The following is a 25,102-nucleotide window of genomic DNA, read 5'->3' on the forward strand; positions in this document are numbered from 1 at the left end:
CTTGATCATGGGGAGGTGTGTGGAGACCCAAAAAAGTGGAGAAAAATACCTAATAAACTATTTCTTAGCCTTAAGGAAACATAAAATCTATAATGAGCGACAAGTTAACATCCGAGGAAAATGTAATTAATGCAGAAAAGACTATTTTCTGTTACATATCCAGTGACAAGTGTGCCTTTTATTATTTAACCAGTTCTGGATACAGTGAAACCGATATAGATAGGACTTAAAGGAAAGAGACAAAACTGCATGTAATGTATTTAGTATTCAGCTTTCCCAGCATCTTAAATACGAAAGTTTTTCTTCTAAATACCACCCAGGATTACAGCAGAAATTTAGTACAAAGTTTCCAGCTCTGAAACAGTTTCCCTCAAGTCTGCCAAGGCAGGCATTTATTGCCCATCCCTAGTTGCCTCGAGGTTGTGATGAGCATTCTTCTTGACTCGCTGCAGTCTGTGCAGTAAAAATACTCCCGCAATGCTGTTAGGTAGAGTTTTTCAGGATTTTGACCCACTGACGATGAAGGAACAGTAATATATATCACATGGAGATGGTGGTGTTCCCATGCACCTACTGCCTTTGGCCTAGGTGGTGGAGGTTACGGCTTTTGAGGTACTGCCGAAGAAGCCTCGGAGCACTGCTGCAATGCATCCTATAGATAGGACATACTACACCCACGGTACGCCAGTGGTATATATTCAGGCTAGTGGATGAGGTGCCAATCAAGCAGACTGCTTTATCCTGGATGGTGTCTAGCTTGAGTACTGTTGCAGCTTCACCCATCCAGGCAAGTGAAGATCATTCCATCACACTCCTGACTTGTGCCTTGCAAGTGGTAAGCCACTCACTGCAGAATACCCAGCCTCTGACCTGCTCTAGTAGCCATGGCATTTATGTGGCGAGTCCAGTTGAGTTTCTGGTCAATGGTGACCCCCAGGATGCTGATAGTGGGGGACTCAGCGATAGTAAGGACACTGTATGTCAAGGGGACACAGGTACAGGAGGAGGCCATTCAGCCCCTCAAGCCTGTTCTGCCATCCAATGAGATCATGACTGATCTGTATCCTAACTCCATTTACCTGCCGTGGCTCGATATCCCTTAATACCCTTGGCTAGCAAAAATCTATCAATCTCAGATTTAAAATTATTAACCGAGCTAGCATTTACTGCTTTTTGTGCAAGAGTTCCACACTTCTACCACCTTTTGCATGAAGAAGTGTTTCCTAACTTCTCTCCTGAATAGCCTGGCACTTATTTTAAGGTTATGTCCCCTTGTCCTAGACTCCCCCACCAGCAGAAAAAGTTTCTCTCTATCTACCCTATCAATTCCTTTCAAAATCCTAATAACCTCAATCAAATCACCCCTTAAGTTTCTATAGTCCATCTATATGTAATCTCTCCTCATAATTTAACCCTTGGAGCCCTGGTAACATTCTGGTGAATCTGCACTGCACTCCTTCCAAGGCCAATACATCCTTTCTAAGGTGCGGTGTCCAGAACTGTACACAATAATCCAGATGTGGTGTAATCAGGGCTTTGTATAGCTGTAGCAAAACTTCCTCCCCTTTATATTCTAGCCTTCTAGATATAAAGACCTACATTCCATCAGCCTTTTTGATTATTTTTTGTACCTGACCACTACATTTTAGTGATTTGTGTACATGGACCCCTAAATCTCTTTGGACCTCCAGTGTTCCTAGCTTTTCACTATTGAAAAAATACTCTGATCTATCCTTTTTTTGTCCAAAATGGATGACTTCACTTACCTGCGTTGAAATCCATTTGTCACAGTTTTGCCCACTCACTTAATCTATCAATGTCTCTTTCTAATTTTATGCTTCCGTCTACACTACTTACTATGCCACCAATCTTAGTGTCATCGGCAAACTTGGATATATGCCTCTCTATTGTGTTATCTATGTCATTAATATATAGAGTGAATAGTTGAGGCCCCAGCACAGAACCTTATGGGACACCACTAGTCACTTCCTTCCAATTCGAGTACATACCCATTATCCCTACTCTCTGTCTTCTCCCACCTAACCAGGTCAATAATTTGCCTTCAATTCCATGAGTTTTAACTTTAGCTAACCGTCTCTTACGTTGAACCTTATTGAATGCGTTCTGGAAGTCCATATAAACTACATCCATAGACATTCCCATCTACTTTTTAGTTACTTCCTCTAAAAATTCAATTAGGTTCGTTAGACGTGACCTACCCTTCACAAATCCATTTTGGCTCTCTGGAATCAGTTCCAATTTCTCTAAGTGCTCAGTCATACTGTCCTTAATTGTAGATCCAATAACTTCCCCAAAACAGATGTTAGACTAACAGGTCTATAATTTCCTAGCTTCTCACCTTTTTTAAATAATGGAGTTAGATTTGCAATTTTCCAATCTAAAAAAGGGACAATTCCTGAATCAAGAGCGCTTTGGAAGATTATAGCTAAAGCATCTACAATTTCCTCACCTACTTCCTTTAAAACCCTGGGGTGGAAACCATCAGGTCCTGGGGATTTGTCAGTCTTCAGTGCCATTACTTTTTCTAATACTGTTTTCTTGCTTACATTAACTTTAGTGAGTTCCAGTACTTGATTCATTATTAGTTTCCATGGAATGTCAAGTATCCTCTTCCTCTACTGCAAAGACTGACACAAATTAATTATTCAACATGTCTGCCATTTCCTAATTTTCATTTGCCATTTTACCCACATCTGTTTTACAGAGCCCACATTATCCTTGACTACCCTTTTTCTTCCAATATAATTGTAAAAACTGGGTGTTAATCTAGATATCCCTCCCAAGTTTCTTTTTGTATTCCCTTTTACAGCTCTTACTTTGCTGTTCTTTATATCTCTTCCAGTCCCCTGGGTCTACAGTATTCTTTGCACTTTTGTATGCTCTTTCCTTTAGTTTTATGTTATCTCTCACCTCTTGTCGACCATGGCTGTTTTATTTGATAAGTAAAGCTCTTCCCCTTTAGGGATATATACTGGTCCTGTATTAAGCTGAAGTCTTTTTTGACCACCTCCCACTGTTCATCTATAGTTTTACCTGATAACAGTTCTGACCAGTTTGCTATCAGTCTCTGTCTCATCCTTATCAAAATCTAGAATCTTACTAATTGTTATGTTTCTCCTTTTCAAACCCAACATTGAATTTGATATTATGATCAGTGTAGGTTAATAATCTAACAGTAAGGGAACATTTATCTAAGTCTGGATCATTACTCAATCTAGAATGGCCTGTCCTCTTGTTGGTTCTGGGGGAGGTGGTCCGGTTCTCTCGTTGCAGATGGTCGTTGCCTGGCAAAAATGTTACTTGCTACTTATCAGCCCAAGCCTGATGTTGTCCAGGTCTTGTTGCATGCAGACATGGACTGCTTCATTATCTGAGGAATTCAAAATGTTGCCTCAATTTCCATTTAAGTTTGCTTGTATTTTGTATTAAGCCATTTGGATTGCAATATTAAAAAAGTGAAATTGAATATTCAGGACCAAGAATATGCATCACAGTAGTACTATTTTGAACTGGGAGTTTTGCATGTAATTATTGTGCTGTCATTTAATGCTTCAATGCATAGTCCTCAAATCCCATTGCAAAACAGCAATGTGTTCGTCTCAGTTCCACAGTCACTTGCAGCATGCCACCATAAAGCCCCGGTTCAAAATACTCCTTAAATTTATATATATTTAAAAACTGTCTTGTTATACACATTTACGTCCCAGAACATGGCATAGTTCCTTTCAATAAAACAGACAGTCTTTAGCTACATTGTGGTAATGTTGTTTTCTAAGAGCTTGCACAGAATCAGATTAGTACATTTCAGGGGTTGTAATCTGCTACCTGTTCAGCCTCTTCATTCAAATTACTCTCATGATTTTAAGTCAGAGGTACATGAAAGAAGGCAGAACTCTAGAGGGAAACATTGTTGGAGATTTTCAAACACAGAAAAAGGAACTGTATGGGTCAGTTTAATGATTTTGTTGCAATTGTGCAATTTGACTTTATTGCAATAGAAACATTTTTGTGCTACATCCTTCGGTCACTGACAAACAAGATGGCTAAAAGGAATTTCAAAAGATATCTTGACTGATTCATTGGTTCCATTTCTGTTCATTAGTTGTTTTATTGGTAGCCATTTGAAGACTTAACTTTTGATTGGTAGTTTTCACACCTTCCTGTAGTACTTGAATGGTGCTTTCATTCCAGTTTGCTTGTTAAATAGATAATTCTACTACCTGTTCAGATATGATTTATTCCTATTTTATCAGTGTGGTATTTGAGTCAATCAGGTGCCAAGTGTAACATTGGTGACTCTTCTGAGGTGGAACACAAGACAGGACTATACACTAGCTTATCTCATTAGTAGATTGGGGTCTGGATTATACATGCGATATTTAGCATAGGCTAAGTCCAAGTTGGGGAATGGCGCACAATGGGAGGGGAGATGCCAAAGATGGAGAGCGATACAGAATTTTAAAAGTAGGAGCCTTAAACAGAGGCCCACCACTTACAACGTTCGCGCTTATTACGGGCAGCTGCCTATAATCGGACAAATCGGGCTAACTATGTCATTACCATAGGCGTCAATTACAAAGGTGCCGCTTAAAACATATCAAGTGCGCCGGCTATTTCGTGCAGTTTCAAGCAGCTTCAATCAGCTGTTTGCACTGTAGTCAACTACAGGAGGCAGTCGTAAGTAGAGGCTTCAGGCAGCTTCTTTCAGATGGTTTTACAATCCAGTGCGTATTGCGGGCAAATCTCGTTAGCATGAATGTGCCCGTTATATGCAGTGGGGACTGTACTAAAACAACAAATCATAATTGAACAGGGAATGTGCAAACAAAAATGGAAAGAGCATGAAAAACTAAAAATCACGAACTTCAAAAACTACAAGTCAACAATAGGCAGTTAGCAAACAGCTATCAATAACAAATAGAAAGCAAGCCACTGAAGTTGTTTCAAAAAATTTTTAAATATCCTTTGGGTTCCTTCACTTTACTGTTAGAAATTGTTTGTAACATAATACATTAAAATGCAAAATTTACAAGAAAATTTATATCAGTGCTTTCTATGTTTAAAATGTCTGGAACATTTTGCAATGGATTCTTGACTCTCTCCAAGAACCTTCAGTTCATGTGGCTTCTACAGCTAGCTCTTAACATTAGAGTCTCAACAAGGAATAAAGCTGCAAGTCCCAGAAATGTTATGATTTATACTAGTTGATCTACCCTGGCGTTGCACATAGGGAGTCAAGACCAAGTGTTGTCTTCAGGTGAAGTGAGGTTAAATGGCTAGGGATAATTGGATCAGGGCATGCAGATATAATTCAGTTCTCATTTTAAAATCATACATTCTGTGCTTGTTTTTATATACTTTGATTTTGTATTACTAATTATAATTAAATATCAAAACTGACGGCAACTTGGGAAGAAAAGTTGGTTGGAGCACAGGAGTTTCTGTTACACAGACTAAGGAGCTGGAAGATGCAAAACTGAAGGCACTACAGCACCACTACTGGCAGGAAGGTGTAATTACAGCAGTTTGCATTATAAATGTGGACGTAAGGATTTACAACGAAAAGCTGACATCAAAGTGGGACAAAACGTGACATACGGTCTTGTAGATAAGGAATGCATGCAGATGCAAGATTCTTAATATTTTATAGATTTGGTGATGTATCCTAAATGATTATAGCAGCTCCATTTCATGCGCATCTCAGAGAAGGAATCGGGGGGAAAAATTGTAAATTCAGATAGGACTTGACTATTCAAGAACGCCTTGAATTCAAACAAAAAGCAAAATATGTGCAGATGCTGGAAATCTGAAACAAAAACAGGAAATGCTGGAAATGCTTAGCAGGTCAGTCAGCACCTGTGGAGAGAACAGTTACGTCAACATGTCAGATGTAGACCCCTTGTCCAGTTCAGAACTGCATGAGCGGGCTATACCTCAAACGTATCTGTTCTCTTCACAGATGCTGACTGACCCAGTGAGCGTTTTCAGCACTTTCTGCTTTTGTTTTCAATTGAAACATATTTAAGCAGAACCTTCAGTGACACTTAAACATAGTTGTAGAGTTACTTGGTAAAGATGCAAAACAGCTTAATCTTATGCTTTTTTATTTCTTGGTACTCAGTACAAGCCCTACATCTTAAATGGATGAGAAAGAATGTCCATATGATACCCTAGCTAAGTAAAACAATCTTCTCCCACACCCATTAGACATACGGAGATTTATATTTATGTAACTGTGGTATGAGGGGGAACAAAGTTAGTTATTTATCTATCAGAAATGGGTAAGGAAAATACTAAAGGGCAATTTCATCAATCCCTTGAACGCGGCGGGGAGTCCTGTTCAAATGTAGTGCGGATCAGCGACAACACAATTGCCAATTCAAGCAGGTGGTCAGAGAACATGCCTTTATTTTCCAGGAACCAATCAAAAGTTGCTTTCTTCACTGTTTGAGCAGATCTCCACAAAACATCTTTCCAAATTCTCTCAGTGGAGAGCTGCATCCTACCTCTATTCCCACACTCAGCCACTCTTGCAACAATGTAACTTTTGACTCATTGTGAACAATGTCACCGGAGATCTGCTAGCGATACGCAGCTATTATCTTATTTTAGGTTTCAGTTAGAAATCATTACAGCAAAGCTCGAGCAGATTACAATGTCATCTGACCCAACTGCTCAACTAAAACAAAATCAATTGTTTAAAAATTACCCTGGGCTATCCATCATTTTCTACCTGATAAATAAGGTTGTATTTCCCAGTAAGAAAATCAAACAAAACCTATTTTATGGTGATGGTGGGGAAACTTTTAGAGACAATAATCCGGGACAAAATTAATTGGCACTTCGCAAAGTATGGGCGAATAAATGAAAGTCACTACGAATTTGTTAAAGGAAAGTCATGTTTGACTAACTTGGTTTAGTTCTTCGATGAAGTAACGGAGAGGGTTGATGAGGGTAGTGCGGTTGATGTTATATAGATTTTCAAAAAGGCATTTGATAAAGTACCTCATAACAGACTTATTAGCAAAATTAAAACCCATGGGATTAAAAGGGACAATGGCAGTGAGGATACAAAATTGGTTAAGGGACAGAAAGCAGAGAATAGTGGTGAACGGTTGTTTTTCAGACTGGAGGGAAGTATACAGCGGTGTTCACCAGGGATCGGTATTAGGACCACTGCTCTTTTTGATATATATTAATGACCTGGACTGGGCATACAGGGCATAATTTCAAAGTCTGCAGATGACAAAACCGCAAATGTAGTAAACAATGTGGACGATAGTAACATACTTCAGGAGGATATAGACAGACTGGTAAAACGGGCAGACTCATGGTAGATGAAATTTAACACAGAAGTGTGAAGTGATACATTTTAGTAGGAAGAATGAAGAGAGGCAATATAAACTAAATGGTACAGTTTTAAAGGGCGTGCAGGAACAGAGAGACCTGGCGGTGTTATGTACACAAATCTTTGAAAGTGGCAGGACAAGTTGAGATGGCTGTTAAAAAAGTATATGGGATCCTGGGCTTTAATAACAGAGGCGTAAAGCACAAAAGCAAGGAAATTATGCTAAACCTTTATAAAACAATGGTTAGGCCGTAGCTGGAGTATTGTGTTCAATTCTGAGCATCATACTTTAGGAAGCATGTCAAGGCCATAGAGAGTGTGCAGAAGAGATTTACTAGAATGGTAACAGGGATGAGGGACTTCAGTTATGTGGAGAGATTGGAGAAGTTGGGGTTGTTCTCCTTAGAACAGAGAAGGTTAAGGGGAGATTTGATAGAGGTGTTCAAAATCATGAATGGTTTTGATAAGGAGAAACTGTTTCCACTAGCAGAAGGGTCAGTAAACAGAGGACACAGATTTAAGGTGATCAGCGAAAGGGCCAGAGGCGACATGAGGAAACATTTTTTTTTACACAGCAAGGTGTAATGATCTGGAATGCACTGCCTGAAAGGGTGGTGGAAGCAGATTCAATAGTAACTTTCAAAAGGGAAGTGGATAAATACATGAAGGGAAAAAATTTACAGGGCTACAAGCAAAGAGCAGAGGATGGGACTAACTGGATAGCTCTTGCATAGAGCTGGCATGGGCACGATGGGCCAGATGGCCTCCTCCTGCGCTGCACCTACTGTGATACTTGGATATCATCCCCATTCCTTGCTTTTACCCCCCTCAAATTAAATCAATTAAAATTTCAACATATTATATCCTGCCTTATTCATCCTTAGTCAGTTACCTTCCTTGTTCCAGCAATATCGTCCTATGAATGGTTTCCTCTATCAAGTTATCATAGGTACTTAAGTGAAACTGCGTGCCAAAATCACTTTCTCCCAACATCCATTTTAGAAACTTTTCATGCCCAAAAATGTTAATAAAGTTTGCAGTCGCTCATCATTAAATTGTGGTTGGTGTAAAATTATCACTAAATAATCTTTTCAGTTAATTACTGTTTCTTTAATTTTAACTTAATTAGTTAACATGCAGTAACTTCACTCAATGACAGATCTGTAGTCACCAGTACTTCATCTTAAGCGTGACGTAGCTCAAAATGCTCTCTCCAGACATAGGCTTGGCAAAACGAAATCTGTAATATAATTCAGGTGTCCAAACTGCAGTTCCTGGGCCACATGCAGTCCATAAACCCTGGCAATCCATCCCACAAAGCAGACAACTCAGATAATTGCCGGATTGTCTTACTTGAATTTTAGGGTTCTCGAAGTTTTGAAGGAACATAAACAGCTCTTCTCAACACTGCTGCCTCATTGGTGGATAAATCCTAATTCAGAACACCAAATTCTTTTATCGGTAGTTTGAAATAATGCAAATTAATGCATACAGTAATTTAAATGTTACTTGTGGCTCACGAGACTCCACGGTACTCGACTACGTGGTCCGCAGTCAAAAAGCTTGGACACTCCTGATCTAATCGCACAGATATCTTTCATGATTCAAGTCAATGTAGGGTCAAAATTTCACATACATGCTTCAGGGTTTACCAGTATCGTAGTGGGAAAAAAACAAAGCTGCAAATTTCATCCCATGGCATAATATTTCACTAAACTCCTAGTAACAACACCGCTATCTTTCTATATTGAAACTCCTCCTCGCCGCAAGCAAGGATACGTTATGGTGGTTATCCAAGAATTCTCAGCATCAGTGAAAACAGTCCCTCTATCTCACCACAGTTTAAGAGGTTGGGATAGTGCTGAGGTGCAGAAGGAGCAAAAGCACAACTGCCAGAAATCCACAAGGATCAGTTAGGCCTAATATTTAAACTGGACAGTAGTGGGTTGTATTGTAAGTGAAAAGAAACATCAACTATGTCTTTAGAGTCAGTTACTAAGAAATCAGGGACAAGAATAGGCCATGTGGGCCTTCAAAACTCAACTCTAGTATTTTCACATCATAGCCTGAAACTGTATCTTGAACAACCCAAATGTTCTTGCCTCTACCAGCCTGCTTGACACATTATACCAAACAGTGTTCTTTGATTAAAGTTCATCCTGATATGCAATTTAAATTTAACTTTCACTAATTTCCATTTATCATCCCACTGGTCCTGTTTCCTTGTTATATTTGAGGCAGTAATCGGGGTTTGAAGTGATAATCTGAGCTCACCCCCAAATGCTACTCTCTGGACTGTAAAGGTTATGATGTGGAGATGCCGGTGATGGACTGGGGTTGACAATTGTAAACAATTTTACAACACCAAGTTATAGTCCAACAAATTTATTTTAAATTCCACAAGCTTTCGGAGGCTTCCTCCTTCCTCAGGTGAACGGTGTGGAAATGAAATTTTCGAATCCTTTGCATTTGAAAATCACAGAACAATGCCTGGTGATTACTGCCCGTTGCCAAGGCAATCACAGTGAGCAGACAGAAAGGTGTCACCTAAAAGGCCACCGAATATACAAACCCCCAAAAAAGAGAGAAGGAAGACAGGTTAAGCTTTGCTAATCTCTTCTCATAGCTCATCGTCTTTGGACTTGAGATCAATCTTGGTACACTTTTCTATACCTTGTTCGGTGCATGTCTTTTAGGTGGCAATATGACTACAACTGAACATAACACTTACTAGTACCATTGTATAGTGTGACCCAAATTTTTAATCTATGGCACATTACTTAAGTGTTAATCAGTGTTAACTTTTTCAATTGGCTACATCATTGTATAACCAACCAAAATCCTCCAAATCTTCTGCTCCATCCTCTCTCTACTGCTCTAACTATTTTAATGTCAGCAAATTTGAAAAGCTTGGTTAGTTTCAGTCTCCATTCCATTTATTTAGAAACAGGAGCCCAAGTACTGAACCCTGTAGGACTGCACAACACCACACCCTCCCAGCTGACATTACAACTCTCAAATGGCCATGTTTACTATTTTATAACAAGCTTTGAATCCAATTCCATGTTTTACCTGCAATAATTTGAATTTTTTCATGTGGATTCTTGCAAAAGCTTTCTGAAAGTGAAATTAAGTTTTACTGAAAAGTGAACGTTAATATATACTTTGTATGTCACCTCCTCAAAGAGGACAAGGTTTGTCAGGCAGAATTTTCCTCTTCTAAATCCAAGCTTGCTGATTCTTATCAAGTTATTGTTATGGCCCAATCTACCCCTTAGAATAGGCTGCAGCACTTTAAGCTGCTTAAGATGTTAGGCCAGTGAACCTTTAGTTGATTTGGACAGATTTAATGCCTCTTTCAAAATTAAGTAACTTTGTTTGCTTGCCTGCCTCTAGTTCCATAGAACCTCACCAGTAACTAGGGATTTCTCCCTGACAATAGCCGACGGCCCAAAAATTTCCTCTTTGGTCTATTTCAACACGTTTCTCACCATGGCTCCTCCTAGTGCCAACTGCCAGATAATCTTAAATTGAATCATATTTTGGTCTCTAAACCCTGAAGATTCTATTGCAATATCATGGATGCTCTGCTCGTTACTTGTAAGTTCCAGATTCCAATGCAACTTACCTCTAATGGGGCCAAAAAAAGCAACCTTGTACCAAATGCAGATTCTGCTGCCCTACTTCCATTAAGGAATTCCCAATTCTACGCATCCACAAGTATTGGAAGCACACTAAAAAGGAGATTTCAGTGGAACAAAAACTTCTATTAGGTGAGATTTGTTTGACAGGATCTGTTGTCAAACCAAGTGCTATTATTGGAATAGGCTCTTTAGACAAGAAAACTTTAAAGTAGAGGGGAAGACAAGAAGGATTCACTATCCCAACGTCTATGGGTAAATGCACAGTATGATGCGACTCTCAATCATTCACACTTTTACCAGATTGTCGTAAAAACCCATCTGGTTCACTCATGCCCTTTAGGGAAGGAAACCTGCCGTCCTTACCCGGTCTGGCCTATATGTGACTCCAGACCCACAGCAATGTGGTTGATTCTTAAATCACCCTCTGAAATGGCCTAGCAAGCCAATCAGTTGTTCAAGGCGGCGGCTCACCACCACCTTCTCAAGGGCAATTAGGGATGGGCAATAAATGCTGGCCCTGCCAGCAACACCCACATCCCATGAACGAATAAAAAAAACTAGTAAGACCCAAGGTTCAATTAGCTAATCTCAGCAAGCTGTGGCAGCTTGCCAAGTACTGCCACACTTGGCCCATGAACTCCTCAGACTATTCAAAACACTTGCTGGAAGTGCACATTTACATGTGCTAGGAGAGAAAAAGGGCCAAGCTCAGCCTGTTATACCCCCCTCCAACACCTCAAGATCAATCAGCCTGCCAAGCTCACTATTCAGCTCAAACATGAGTAATATATGACAAAGGAAAGGAGGGCACCAAGCCCCTGAAGAGCCACTACCACTGATGGAACTGTACCCAGCATGAATCCCTGCCTTCAGGAAAAGAGGGGCAAGATAAGAATACCTGCAGAAACACATACAAAGATAAAAAATGAGGTTAGAAAGTGCAACTGAAATTGCTTTGATAAAATTATCACCTCTTAACTGAAAATCCATTATATTTCACATACTGACATGATGGACATTTGCATCATGTCACGTGTGGACACCGTCAAAAAGCGTAATACATTTAGAGACCTTTAAAATTATTTTTTTAACAAAATTTCCATCCATGAATTCCCTTGTTTCTGGGTTGGTAGATTGGTTTAAAAAAAAACAATTTCTGCCTGTTTCTCACCTTCAAAAACCAGAATCTTCCTTTATTTCAATGGATTCCCCAAGATGAGCACACGCTGCTCTAGGAATATCATGTACATTGCATGATGAAATATATATGGAACACGCGCAATGGCATCATTAGCAACGATGCACATGCACCCCAGGACTCTGCTTTCAGCCCAAAATTTTGAAAGTGAATCAATTTGAGACAAGTTATTTGGTGAACTGTTGGTTTCCACCCCATGGTATTAAAAGAAATAGGCGAAGAAATTGCAAATGCATTAGTTATAATTTTATAAGTTTGCTAGATACAGGAATTGCAAAGTTGCAAATTATTACTCCATTATTTAAGGATTGGGGTGGGGGGGGGGGGGGGGAAGAAGAGAAATCAGGTAACTGCAGATCTGTCAGTTTAACATCAGTTACGGAAAAGTTACTGGAATCTATCACTAGGGACAGAGTGATTGAGCACTTGAACAAGTATGAGCTGACCATCCTGAGTCAGCATCTATTCATGAATGGTGGGTCATGTCTGCATCTAGTTGCATTTTTTGAGGAAATCACAAGCATGGTGGATTGGGGAGCGCCAATGGATGTTGCCTGTGTGGACTTTCATAAAGCATAAAGAGGGTGTCGGGAAAGCAGAGAGCACCACGGGATAAGCCCCAAAACGAACACTGAGAAAATTTGCAAAAGTGACGTCACAGTCGACGTAGCGGAGGAGCCCGTGAAAGCGACGGCAAATCAATAGAAAAAGGAGGCTTACGATAAATGTAATGTTCATAATACAGTAGAGAATCAAGCTAAATACCGAAAATAGAGATCTAAAACAAAGTAAGAAAGGCAAAGAGAGAGTATGAGAATAGATTAGTGGCTAACATAAAAGGGAACCCAAAAGTCTTTTATAAATATATAAATAGTAAAAGGGTAGTCAAAGGAAGAGTGTGACCAATTAGGGACAAAGAAGATCTTCTTGTGCAGGCAGAGGGTCTGGGTGAGGTACTAAATGATTACTTCGCATCAGTCTTCACTAGAGAAGAGGATGCTGCCAATGTAATGAGCACATAAAGAGCGGGAGAAGCGGCTGAGAGGAGCACATAAAGCGCGGGAGAAGCGGCTGAGAGGAGCACATAAAGAGCGGGAGAAGCGGCTGAGAGGAGCACATAAAGCGCGGGAGAAGCGGCTGAGAGGAGCACATAAAGCGCGGGAGAAGCGGCTGAGAGGAGCACATAAAGCGCGGGAGAAGCGGCTGAGAGGAGCACATAAAGCGCGGGAGAAGCGGCTGAGAGGAGCACATAAAGCGCGGGAGAAGCGGCTGAGAGGAGCACATAAAGCGCGGGAGAAGCGGCTGAGAGGAGCACATAAAGAGCGGGACCAACACTCAGACCAGCGGCAGAGTTCGGGGTGACGTCACCAGTGAGAAAGTGACGCGGCACAGGGGAGGCAGCTGATTGGTGAGTAGGTTCAGGTGAGTATTTCTACCATTTTACTGTAAGTAAAGTAATAAGAAAGGGAAGGTCTGCAGGTTTTATAGCAGGTAGTGTTTTTTTTAAGTGAACCTAGGTCCCTAGTATAGTTAACATTTTCTAATTTCAACGTAATTTAAAAGGGGTAACTAAGCTAAGGCAAGTCATGGCAGCAGACCTCGCACCCGTGATTTGCCCCTCCTGCAAGATGTGGGAAGTCATGGACACAACCAGTGTCCCTGCCGACCATGTGTGCAGGAAGCGTGTCCACCTGCAGCTACTGACCGATCGTATCTCGGAGCTGGAGCTGCGGGTGGACTCACTGTGGAGCACTGCGATGCAGAGAAACTCGTGGATAGCACGTTTAGCGAGTTGGTCACACCGCAGGTAAAGGGAGTACAGGCAGGAAGTGAATGGGTGACCACCAGGCAGAGTAAGAGGTGCAGGCAGGTAATGCAGGGGTCCCCTGTGGCCATCCCCCTCTCAAACAGGTATACTGTTTTGGATACTGTTGGGGGTGATGGCTCACCAGGGGAAGGTGGCAGCGGCCAGGTTCATGGCACCGTGGCTGGCTCTGCTGCACAGGAGGGCAGGAAAAAGAGTGGCAGAGCTATAGTGATAGGGGACTCGATTGTAAGGGGAACAGACAGGCGTTTCTGCGGACGCAACCGAGACTCCAGGATGGTATGTTGCCTCCCTGGTGCAAGGGTCAGGGATGTCTCGGAGCGGCTGCAGGGCATTCTGGAGGGGGAGGGTGAACAGCCAGTTGTCGAGGTGCATATAGGTACCAACGATATAGGTAAAAAACGGGATGAGGTCCTACAAGCTGAATTTAGGGAGTTAGGAGTTAAACTAAAAAGTAGGACCTCAAAAGGTAGTAATCTCAGGATTGCTACCAGTGCCACGGGCTAGTCAGAGTAGGAATGACAGGATAGCTAAAATGAATACGTGGCTTAAGAGATGGTGCAAGAGGGAGGGATTCAAATTCCTGGGACATTGGAACCGGTTCTGGGGGAGGTGGGACCAGTACAAATTGGACGGTCTGCATCTGGGCAGGACTGGAACCAATGTCCTAGGGGGAGTGTTTGCCAGTGCTGTTGGGGAGGGTTTAAACTAATGTGGCAGGGGGGTGGGAACCGATGCAGGAAGTCAGTGGGAAGTAAAGTGGTGACAGAAACAAAAGGCAGTAAGGGAGAGTGCACAAAACATGACCGGACAGATGGTCTGAGAAAGCAGGGCAAAGACCAAGGGAAGTCCAGATTAAACTGCATTTATTTCAATGCAAGAAGTCTGATGGGCAAGGCAGATGAACTCAGGGCATGGATGGGTACATGGATCTGGGATGTTATAGCTATTACTGAAACATGGCTAAGGGAGGGGCAGGACTGGCAGCTCAATGTTCCAGGGTACAGATGCTATAGGAAAGATAGAGCAGGAGGTGAGAGGAGGGGGAGTTGCGTTCTTGATTAGGGAGAACATCACGGCAGTAGTGAGAGAGGATATATCCGAGGGTTCGCCCACTGAGTCTATATGGGTAGAACTGAAAAATAAGAAGGGAGAGATCACCTTGATAGGATTGTACTACAGACCCCCAAATAGTCAACAGGAAATTGAGGAGCAAATATATAAGGAGATTACAGACAGCTGCAAGAAAAATAGGGTGGCAATAGTAGGGGACTTTAACTTTCCCAACATTAACTTGGACAGCCATAGCATTAGGGGCTTGGATGGAGAGAAATTTGTTGAGTGTATTCAGGAGGAATTTCTCATTCAGCATGTGGATGGCCCAACTAGAGAGGGGGCAAAACTTGACCTCCTCTTGGGAAATAAGGAAGGGCAGGTGACAGAAGTGTTAGTGAGGGATCACTTTGGGACCAGTGATCATAATTCCATTAGTTTTAAGATAGCTATGGAGAAGGATAGGTCTGGCCCAAAAGTTAAAATTCTAAATTGGGGAAAGGCCAATTTTGATGGTATTAGACAGGAACTTTCAGAAGTTGATTGGGAGAGTCTGCTGGCAGGCAAAGGGATGTCTGGTAAGTGGGAGGCCTTCAAAAGTGTGTTAACCAGGGTTCAGGGTAAGTACATTCCTTATAAAGTGAAGGGCAAGGCTGGTAGAAGTAGGGAACCTTGGATGACTCGGGAGATTGAGGCCCTAGTCAAAAAGGAGGCATATGACATGCATAGGCAGCTGGGATCAAGTGGATCCCTTGAAGAGTATAGAGATTGCCGGAGTAGAGTTAAGAGAAATCAGGAGGGCAAAAAGGGGACATGAGATTGCTTTGGCAGATAAGGCAAAGGAGAATCCAAAGAGCTTCTACAAATACATAAGGGGCAAAAGAGTAACTAGGGAGAGCGTAGGGCCTCTTAAGGATCAACAAGGTCATCTTGTGGCGGAACCACAAGAGATGGGCGAGATCCTGAATGAATATTTCGCATCGGTATTTACGGTTGAGAAAGGCATGGATGTTAGGGAACTTGGGGAAATAAATAGTGATGTTTTGAGGAGTGCACATATTACAGAGAGGGAGGTGCTGGAAGTCATAACGTGCATCAAGGTAGATAAATCTCCGGGACCTGATGAAATGTATCCCAGGACGTTATGGGAGGTTAGGGAGGAAATTGCGGGTCCCCTTGCAGAGATATTTGAATCATCGACAGCAACAGGTGAGGTGCCTGAAGATTGGAGGGTAGCAAATGTTGTGCCTTTGTTTAAGAAGGGCGGCAGGGAAAAGCCTGGGAACTACAGAGAGCCTGACATCTGTAGTGGGTAAGTTGTTAGAGGGTATTCTGAGAGACAGGATATACGGGCATTTGGAGAGGCAGGGACTGATTAGGAACAGTCAGCATGGTTTTGTGAGAGGAAAATCATGTCTCACAAATTTGATTGAGTTTTTTGAAGGGGTAACCAAAAAGATAAATGAGGGCTGTGCAGTAGACGTGGTCTACATGGACTTTAGCAAAGCCTTTGACAAGGCACCGCATGGTAGGTTGTTACATAAGGTTAGATCTCACGGGATCCAAGGTGAGGTAGCCAATTGGATACAAAATTGGATTGATGGCAGAAGACAGAGGGTGGTTGTAGACGGTTGTTTTTCAAACTGGAGGCCCGTGACCAGCGGTGTGCCTCAGGGATCGGTGCTGGGTCCGCTGTTATTTGTTATTTATATTAATGATTTGGATGAGAATTTAGGAGGCATGGTTAGTAAGTTTGCAGATGACACCAAGATTGGTGGCATTGTGGACAGTGAAGAAGGTCATCTAGGATTGCAACGGGATCTTGATAAATTGGGCCAGTGGGCCGATGAATGGCAGATGGAGTTTAATTTAGATAAATGTGAGGTGATGCATTTTGGTAGATCGAATCAGACCAGGACCTACTCCGTTAATGGTAGGGCGTTGGGGAGAGTTATAGAACAAAGAGATCTCGGAGTACAGGTTCATAGCTCCTTGAAAGTGGAGTCACAGGTGGATAGGGTGGTGAAGGCATTCAGCATGCTTGGTTTCATTGGTCAGAACATTGAATACAGGAGTTGGGATGTCTTGTTGAAGTTGTACAAGACATTAGTAAGGCCACACTTGGAATACTGTGTACAGTTCTGGTCACCCTATTATAGAAAGGATATTATTAAACTAGAAAGAGTGCAGAAAAGATTTACTAGGATGCTACCGGGACTTGATGGTTTGACTTATAGGGAGAGGTTGGATGGACTGAGACTTTTTTCCCTGGAGAGTAGGAGGTTTAGGGGCGATCTTATAGAAGTCTTTAAAATAATGAGGGGCATAGATAAGGTAGATAGTCAAAATCTTTTCCCAAAGGTAGGGGAGTCTATAACGAGGGGGCATAGATTTAAGGTGAGAGGGGAGAGATACAAAAGGGTCCAGAGAGGCAATTTTTTCACTCAAAGGGTGGTGAGTGTCTGGAACGAGCTGCCAGATGCAGTAGTAGAGGCGGGTACAATTTTGTCTTTTAAAAAGCATTTGGACAGTTACATGGGTAAGATGGGTATAGAGGGATATGGGCCAAATGCAGGCAACTGGGACTAGCTTCGTGGTATAAACTGGGCGACATGGACATGTTGGGCCGAAGGGCCTGTTTCCTTGTTGTAAACTTCTAATGTAGCAGTAAAGGAGGAGGTAGTAGCGATATTAGATAGGATAAAAATACATGAAGAGGATTACTTAAAAGGTTGGCCGTACCTAAAGTAGAAAAGTCACCGGGTCTACATGGGATGCACCCGAGGTTACCGAGGGAAGTACAGATGGAAATTGCGGAGGTTCTGGCCAAAATCTTCCAGTCCTCCTTAGATATGGGGCAATGCCAGAGGACTGGAGGATTGCAAATGTTACACCCCTCTTCAAAAAAGGGGAGAGGAATAAACCTGGCAATTACAGACCAGTCTAACATCGGTGGTAGGGAAACTTTTAGAGACAATAATCTGGGACAAAATTAATTTACACTTGGAAAAGTATGGGCTAATAAATGAAAGTCAGCACGGATTTGTTAAAGGAAAATCGTGTTTGACTAACTTGATTGAGTTCTTTGATGAAGTAACGGAGAGGGTTGATGAGGGTAGTGCGGTTGGTGATGTGTGTATGGACTTTCAAAAGGCATTTAATAAAGTACCACATAATAGACTTGTTGGCAAAATTAAAGCCTATGGGATTAAAGTGACAGCGTGGATACAAAATTGGCTCGGGGACCGAAAGCAGAGAGTAATGGTGAACGGTTGTTTTTCAGACTGGAGGGAAGTAGGTATTGGAAGGGATCAGTATTAGGACCAATGCTCTTTTTGACATATTAATGACAAAGGGTATAATTTCAAAGTTTGCATCGGACACAAAATACAGAAATGCAGCAAACAATGTGGACGATAGTAACAGACTTCAGGAGGACATAGACAGACTGGTGAAATGGGCAGACAAATTGCAAATGGAATTTAACACAGGTTAAGTGTGAAGCAATACATTTTGGTAGGAAGAATGAGGAGAGGCAATAGAACCTAAATGGTACAATTTTCAAGGGAGTGCAAGGACCTGGAGGTGTGCACAAATCTTTGAAGGCGACATGACAAGTTGAGAAGGCTATTAAAAAAATATGGAATCCTGGGCTTTATTAACAGAGGCGTAGAGAACAAAAGCAAGGAAGTTATGCTAAACCTTTATAAAACACTGGTTAGGCTTCAGCTGGAGTATTGTGTTCAATTCTGGGCACAACACTTTAAGAAGGACGCCAAGACCTTAGAGCGGATACAGAAGAGATTTACTAGAATGGTATCAGGAATGAAAGACTTCAGTTCGGTGGAGAGACTGGCGAAGCTGGAGTTGTTCTCCTTCGAGCAGAGATGGTTACGAAGAGATTTGATAGAAGTGTTCAAAATCATGAACAGTTTTGATAGAGTAATTGAGGAGAAATTGTTTCTAGTGGCAGAAAGATCAGTAACCAGTGGACACAGATTGACAGTGATTGGCTAAAGAACCAGAGGCCATATGGGGAAACTTTTTTTTTACACACAGCGAGTTGTTATGATCCGTGATGTACTGCCTGAAAGGATGGTGGAAGCAAATTCAATGATAACTTCCAAAAGGGAATTGGATAAATACTTGAAGAGAAAAAATTTACAGGGCTACGGGGCAAGAGTAGGGCTGTGGGACTAACTGAATTGCTGTACCAACGGGCCGAATGACCTCCTTGTGCGCTGTATCATATTATGATACTATGATTTGATAAAGTTCCACACAAGGAATCATCAAAAGCGCACAAAATTGGAGGTAACCTTGTAATATGGATTGGTAATTGGTTGGGAAGTAGGAGATAGAGAGTAGGAAGAAAGGGAACACTCTCTGATTGGCAGGATGTGACCAGTGATGTTCCCCAAGAATCTGTGCAAGGATCACGATAGTTATTAATGACTTGGATGAAGGAATAGGGAGTTGTATATCCAAGTTTGCAGATGACAATAAGTTAAGAAGCACAGTTAAATTGTGTAGAAGGAAGCAGAAAGTTACAAAGGGACATAGACAGATGTGAGTGTGCAAAACGGTGGCAGATCTGTTCATTCCAGAGAATTGTGAGGTCATCCACTTTGGATCTCAGAAAGACAAATTGAAATATTTTCTTAATGGCGAGAGACTAGGAACCATGGAGGAGCAAAGGGATTTGGGCGTTCAGCTACTCAAATCACTAAAAGCTCTTGCACAGGTACAAAAAACAATCAGAAAGGTTAATGGAGTGTTGGGCTTTATCTCAAGAGGGATAGAATACAAAGGGGAGGAAGTGATGCCAATCTGTAAAGAGTGGGTTAGAATGACATTCTTGCCCTGTGGTGAATCACCTGATCTCAGCACCTCCAGACTGCGAGAGTGGAGATCAGGAACTCAGTACATTCATGTTCATGGCCTTCAAATTACATCCCACCTTGGCCCAACCATCATCAGCTGCTTCATCAAAGACCTTCCCTCCACCATGAAGTCACGAGTCGGGTTGTTTGCAGATGATTCCAGTGTGCAGCTCCATTCACAACGGCAGGTAACAATCGCATCACAAACGCCAATGATCTCAAACAGAGAAAGACAAATCATTCCCCCTGACCTTCAACAGCATCACCATTACCTAGTCCTCCAACATAAACATCTTGGGGGTAACTGTTGACCAGAAACTTAACTTTGGGTCACCTCCTGGTCACACACCATTCTGATGCAGAAATAGATCTCCATTCCTTCACTGTTGCTGAGAGAACCACAAGCAAAAGGACTGAAATGATTCATGAAGAACCACCATCACCTTCTCAAGACAACTCGGGATGGATAATAAATGCAGCGTTGCTAGCATCAAACCCATCCAGAGAACAAATTAAAAAAATACTATGCCATAATACTATAAAAACAACTTTTACTGGTGATCTTTGCCAATTGTTACCATTCCCTACTATCAAGGATTGCAACCCACAATGGCCTTGATGCATGTTTACACATGCAAAAGTCACAAATTTACAGCACAGAAGGAAGCAATTTGGTCCATCATGCATACGCTGGTGCTGAGTCTATTCTAATCCCATTCTCCTGCCCTTTTTTCATATCCTTTTAAACTCTGCCTTTCCAAGTATTTATCCAATTCCCTTTTAAATGTTATGGTCTTTGCTTCAATGGCCATTTGTGGCAAAGCATTCCATGTTCTAATAATCTTCCGAGAAAAATTTCTAACATCCCATTTTGTTCTTCCAGCAATAATCCTAAATCTATGCTCCGTTACTGATACACTAGTCAGGAGAAACAATCTTTCATTATTTACCATCTCAATTTTTTTTTTTGTAAAACTCCATTACATCTTGTCTTAACCTCGTTCAGCGAAAAAGCCCCAACTTTTCAAGCCTTTCTTCATAACTAAGATCTCATACCTGGTATAATTGTATGGAACTTTTTGCTATACCCTTTCCATAGCTCTAATATCGTTCCAATAATGGGGAGTCCAGAACTTTATGCAATATTCCAACTGTGTCCTAACCAATATTTTGTATAAAATATTCACTCAACAGTCACAATTTTTAAAATGCTGTCACTAATTTCTAAATGCTACAAGACTCCTACAATTAAATTCTGTCAAATAAAGCAATCATCTAGGTCCCTTAATGTCTGTAATTCTTTTGCAAATATTAACACAGTCGTGCATACTTTTATCCAAACACTCCCTTCAAACCTTAATTCCTTTATATAATCTTCCATGTTAAATTACTGTTTGTTTGCAAGTCCCAGTGGTATACAACTTTGAGGAATTAATACGCAACTGGGATTTGCATACTTCTCAGTAGATACAACCAGCCCTGCTGCCTTTTCCTGCTTTCTCTCCCTTACCATCACCGTTTCTCATATCTCAACTTCATCACTACCATTGGCATCCTTCCTCCTTCCAGGTGAAGTGTTATATACATTGGTAGACAGGGCATTTATGAGACCATTCAATAAGGTACAGCAAAGCTGCAGCCCTAACAAGCAACAAAGAAACAAAAGAGAGATATCAACCCCACTTGTTTACAATTTGGCATCTACAAATTTTTTTCTGGGAAGTCTGAATCCCATAATAGCAGACCCAGCTGTAAGGCCTTCGCACAACTGCAGGCCAAATGGTGTCAGCCTGAAATCCCAGCAGTTCCTAAACACTAGCAGCAGAAAACGGACTGCACATGCTGAATGGAAAGTTCCTTCTCCCGCCCTCAAATTGTTAAAATAGAAATTTCCTTGAAGCCACTGCATGAATGCAGGTGAAAAACATCTGCAATGTTGAGAATCCAAACTGTAATACTGATGAGAAGAGATCTACCACTGTGAGGGCAAAACAGTATCAAAGCAGAGAAAAAAAACTCATGGAAGGGTATAAAACTTATTGGGACTGGGTCCCAGACGATTCTCCCTTTACAGCTCAAAACAGTAATGTCAGGAGGCAGTTGTTGGCACCTTGAATAGAGCTATTGGACACTGAATTGAAAAAAGGACATTGTGACAGTTATATCAGAGCTATTTTAAAGCAACACTACAAGCTTGTGTCAAAATGTTTTCATTAAGAACAAACCTACTAGGTCACCTAATTGCTCAAAAATTTTGAAAAAGTTGTGCATAGATTGCGTGCAATGGGATCTCATTGATTACTCTCAAAATGGCTGGCCGATGATGCTCTAGTGGCTTGCCGTCATTTCCAACTGGCATGGAATGACTTCAAGGCACAATACACCATACAACCATTTTCACAATTACGAATGAGGAAGGCCATTAGGCCCATCGTAGTTTGTCTATCTAGAGACCAGAACGCCCCACCACTGTGGTATTAAATTGTTTACGAAATGATTCAATGGTTTTTGCCTCCACTTCTCTATCTGGAAGTTTAATCTTTCTGAAGAAAAATTTTCTGATGAGACCTAAACTTATCTTTTACTATTTTGAACATGTGTCCCTTAATTTAATTTGAAGTAATATTTCAGCTTAACTTTTTCTGTACCCTTAATCTTCTATACCTTTACAAGATTACCTCTCAGATGTTTCCTTTCAAATTCCTCCGTCTTTCCTCATAACCCAGACCACTGACACTGGAGATCAGCCTAGTAGCTCTTCTCTGCACTGCCTCTAGCACTTGAACATCTAATTTCTTGGTGACCAGGACGGGAACACAATATTCAAGGTGCGGTCTGTCCAGAGCATGATCAAATTTAAGCTTATAACCTCCTCTGACGTATATTTTACTCTTTTAGCCATGTAGCTCAAAGTCCAATTGGCTTTGTTGATTGCTGCTCTGCATTGGTTGGACATGTTTCGTCTCAAATCTACTAGGACTCCTAGGCCTCTATCTGTTTCTTCCTTAGCTTTCTCACACCATTCATGATTATATGTGTTGTCTATTTTCCCTTCCCATGTGTAGCACTTTACACTTTCCTGCATTAAATTTCACCTACTATTGTTCTGCTTAAATTGCAGCAAGATATATCTGGTGAAGCAGTTCTAGTAATGACAATCACGATACACTTAATCCAAACGTAGTAAATATTTAAAAACTTAATTTTGAGCAGTTAAAAAAGTAAGTATTTAGAAGATCCGATAATCTTACAAGTCTGATCTTTCTAACTATACCATTTGGAGTGTTCCTTTCATACCCACAATATTGAAACTTAATTTTTTGGAGTGGGGCTAAAAATCAGGTATAAAATAGCTAATACTGAAATAAGTTTAACTAGTAGAACTTTTTTATTGATAATTTGTTAATAAAATTCAGTCCTCCAAATGCATTTCAACTCATCTTAGCAATGCAAGTACTAATTTAATATGTATTAGTCTGCCCATTTTATTGCTCCAGCTTACTACTAAATGATCAAACCTATACACTGATCACTGATACAAATAATTGTAATCCCCCCACACCACCTTACTGTTAAGAAGGGTTTCAATTAGGGAAGATCTGGAGGAAACACTAAAGAATATCCAGCCTTTTCTTCTCAATAATAGTGCTGCCCAAATCAACATGGGTAGCATTTACGAGAGACATATTGCCAACTTAAAAATAATGCTTTGATGCTATTCCACTATTTTAAACTATAAAGGTCAATGCATTTCGTTTTTTCTTCATTCAACGTCAGAAAACTAGATTTTATTCAAGTATTTTAAATGTAAAAATTACAAGGTGACGTACTGATTTTAAAAAGGTTCTTACATTGCTACTAAATACTATTGAAAGATAACAATGCGAGATCAGAATTTTGTTACTGGACGTAATGCAGTAAATTAGCCTTCAAACAACGACGCGTTTGAAGCCGAACTGACTAACAATGTATAAATGGTGGAAGATCAAACCAGAATAAAAAAATACTGCTGGTTTTACCATTTATAAAAGTTAAAGAATGCGAATAAGGGCCGATGGAGTGATTTGGCGCGACGCACCCGCAGGCAAATTGAAGGCCCAGAATCTCGCGTCCTCTAATCATATACAGAGCCGGGGCATTGTCCTCTCTCCAAGGCCTGGCATTACTCAACTTCGCCCCAGGATTTCGCCACAAAACGGGACATCACAAAAGAATCCCCGCCCTGCTTGACCGTATCCCCGCGGGCAGCCCGCTTATCTGCAATCCCGCACTGCAAACCCCCGGTCCCAGGCCGAGTCCGACAGACCCGAGCTCCAGGCCGGGTTGCCTCCCTGGAGCGTGACACAGGAGCTTCAACATAATATCGCAACCGCCGCACACAAGGCCCGGCCGCCGCCATAGCGCACCGCGCTCACCGAGCCGCCTCCATCTTTTAACACATATTCTGGCTGTACAACCTCAATAAAGATCGGTGCTCGAGGCCTAGTACAGGCCTGGAGGAGGTGGAGAGAAAATCTGAGGCGGGCGGGTCGGCGGTCCCGTGTGACATTCGCCCGGATTCCTCACAAATCTTGCAGCGGGGAGGCTGGAGAAGAAGGGGGGAAAAGGCCAGCTGAGCGGCTTCTGCTCTCACTCACCTCATCGTTAAAGGCGTTGACGGCTTCCATATTGTCGGTGTCCGGGTGTCGCCGTGCTCTACCTTCTCGGAGGTCCGGCGTCCGGTGCGCTGTTTGCGGGCTGGGCTGGGCTGGGCTCGGCTCGGCTCGGTTCGGGCCGGTTCCTCTCGCTCCGCTCCGCGCTCACCTCCAAAGCGGCTCCACGCGCGCCTCAATCAACATGGCGGCGGCTGCACAACACCGCCGTAGTGGCTTGTGGGAGTACGTTCAGGACAAGCGCCCGGCAACCGTGCACGAGGAGGGCAGAGAGGGGAGCGAGCGCCTCAAGAGAAGTTCACCAGGCCGCCAGCCATCCATCCTTCCATTGGTGTGTACTGCATGCACCTCATTACTTAGTTTATTGGTATATTTCGCATCAGACAGAATACATGAACGTTTTTTTGTCACAATAACCCTAAATGCCTTCCATATTTTGAAAGAATGTATCTGACAGTTAACTTCCTGATTTCAGACT

The 25,102-nt window shown here is 41.8% G+C and overlaps 1 protein-coding gene across 2 annotated transcripts in view; it reads right to left on the bottom strand.

The window, feature by feature from the left end:
- The window catches only part of LOC137327208 (SR-related and CTD-associated factor 4-like), a 98,001-nt gene extending 73,154 nt beyond the window's left edge, over positions 1-24,847 (bottom strand). The window contains exon 1 of one of the 2 annotated variants that reach the window (XM_067992776.1): positions 24,610-24,847. In XM_067992776.1, the coding sequence (XP_067848877.1) occupies positions 24,610-24,639 (30 nt within the window). In that variant the 5' untranslated portion in view covers positions 24,640-24,847. The remainder of the gene's footprint in view (positions 1-24,609) is intronic. The other variant, XM_067992777.1, reaches the window with a different exon arrangement.
- Between the last annotated feature and the right edge of the window lie 255 nt (positions 24,848-25,102).

This window comes from Heptranchias perlo, chromosome 11 (assembly GCF_035084215.1).
Source record: "Heptranchias perlo isolate sHepPer1 chromosome 11, sHepPer1.hap1, whole genome shotgun sequence".
Taxonomy (NCBI): Eukaryota; Metazoa; Chordata; class Chondrichthyes; order Hexanchiformes; family Hexanchidae; genus Heptranchias; species Heptranchias perlo.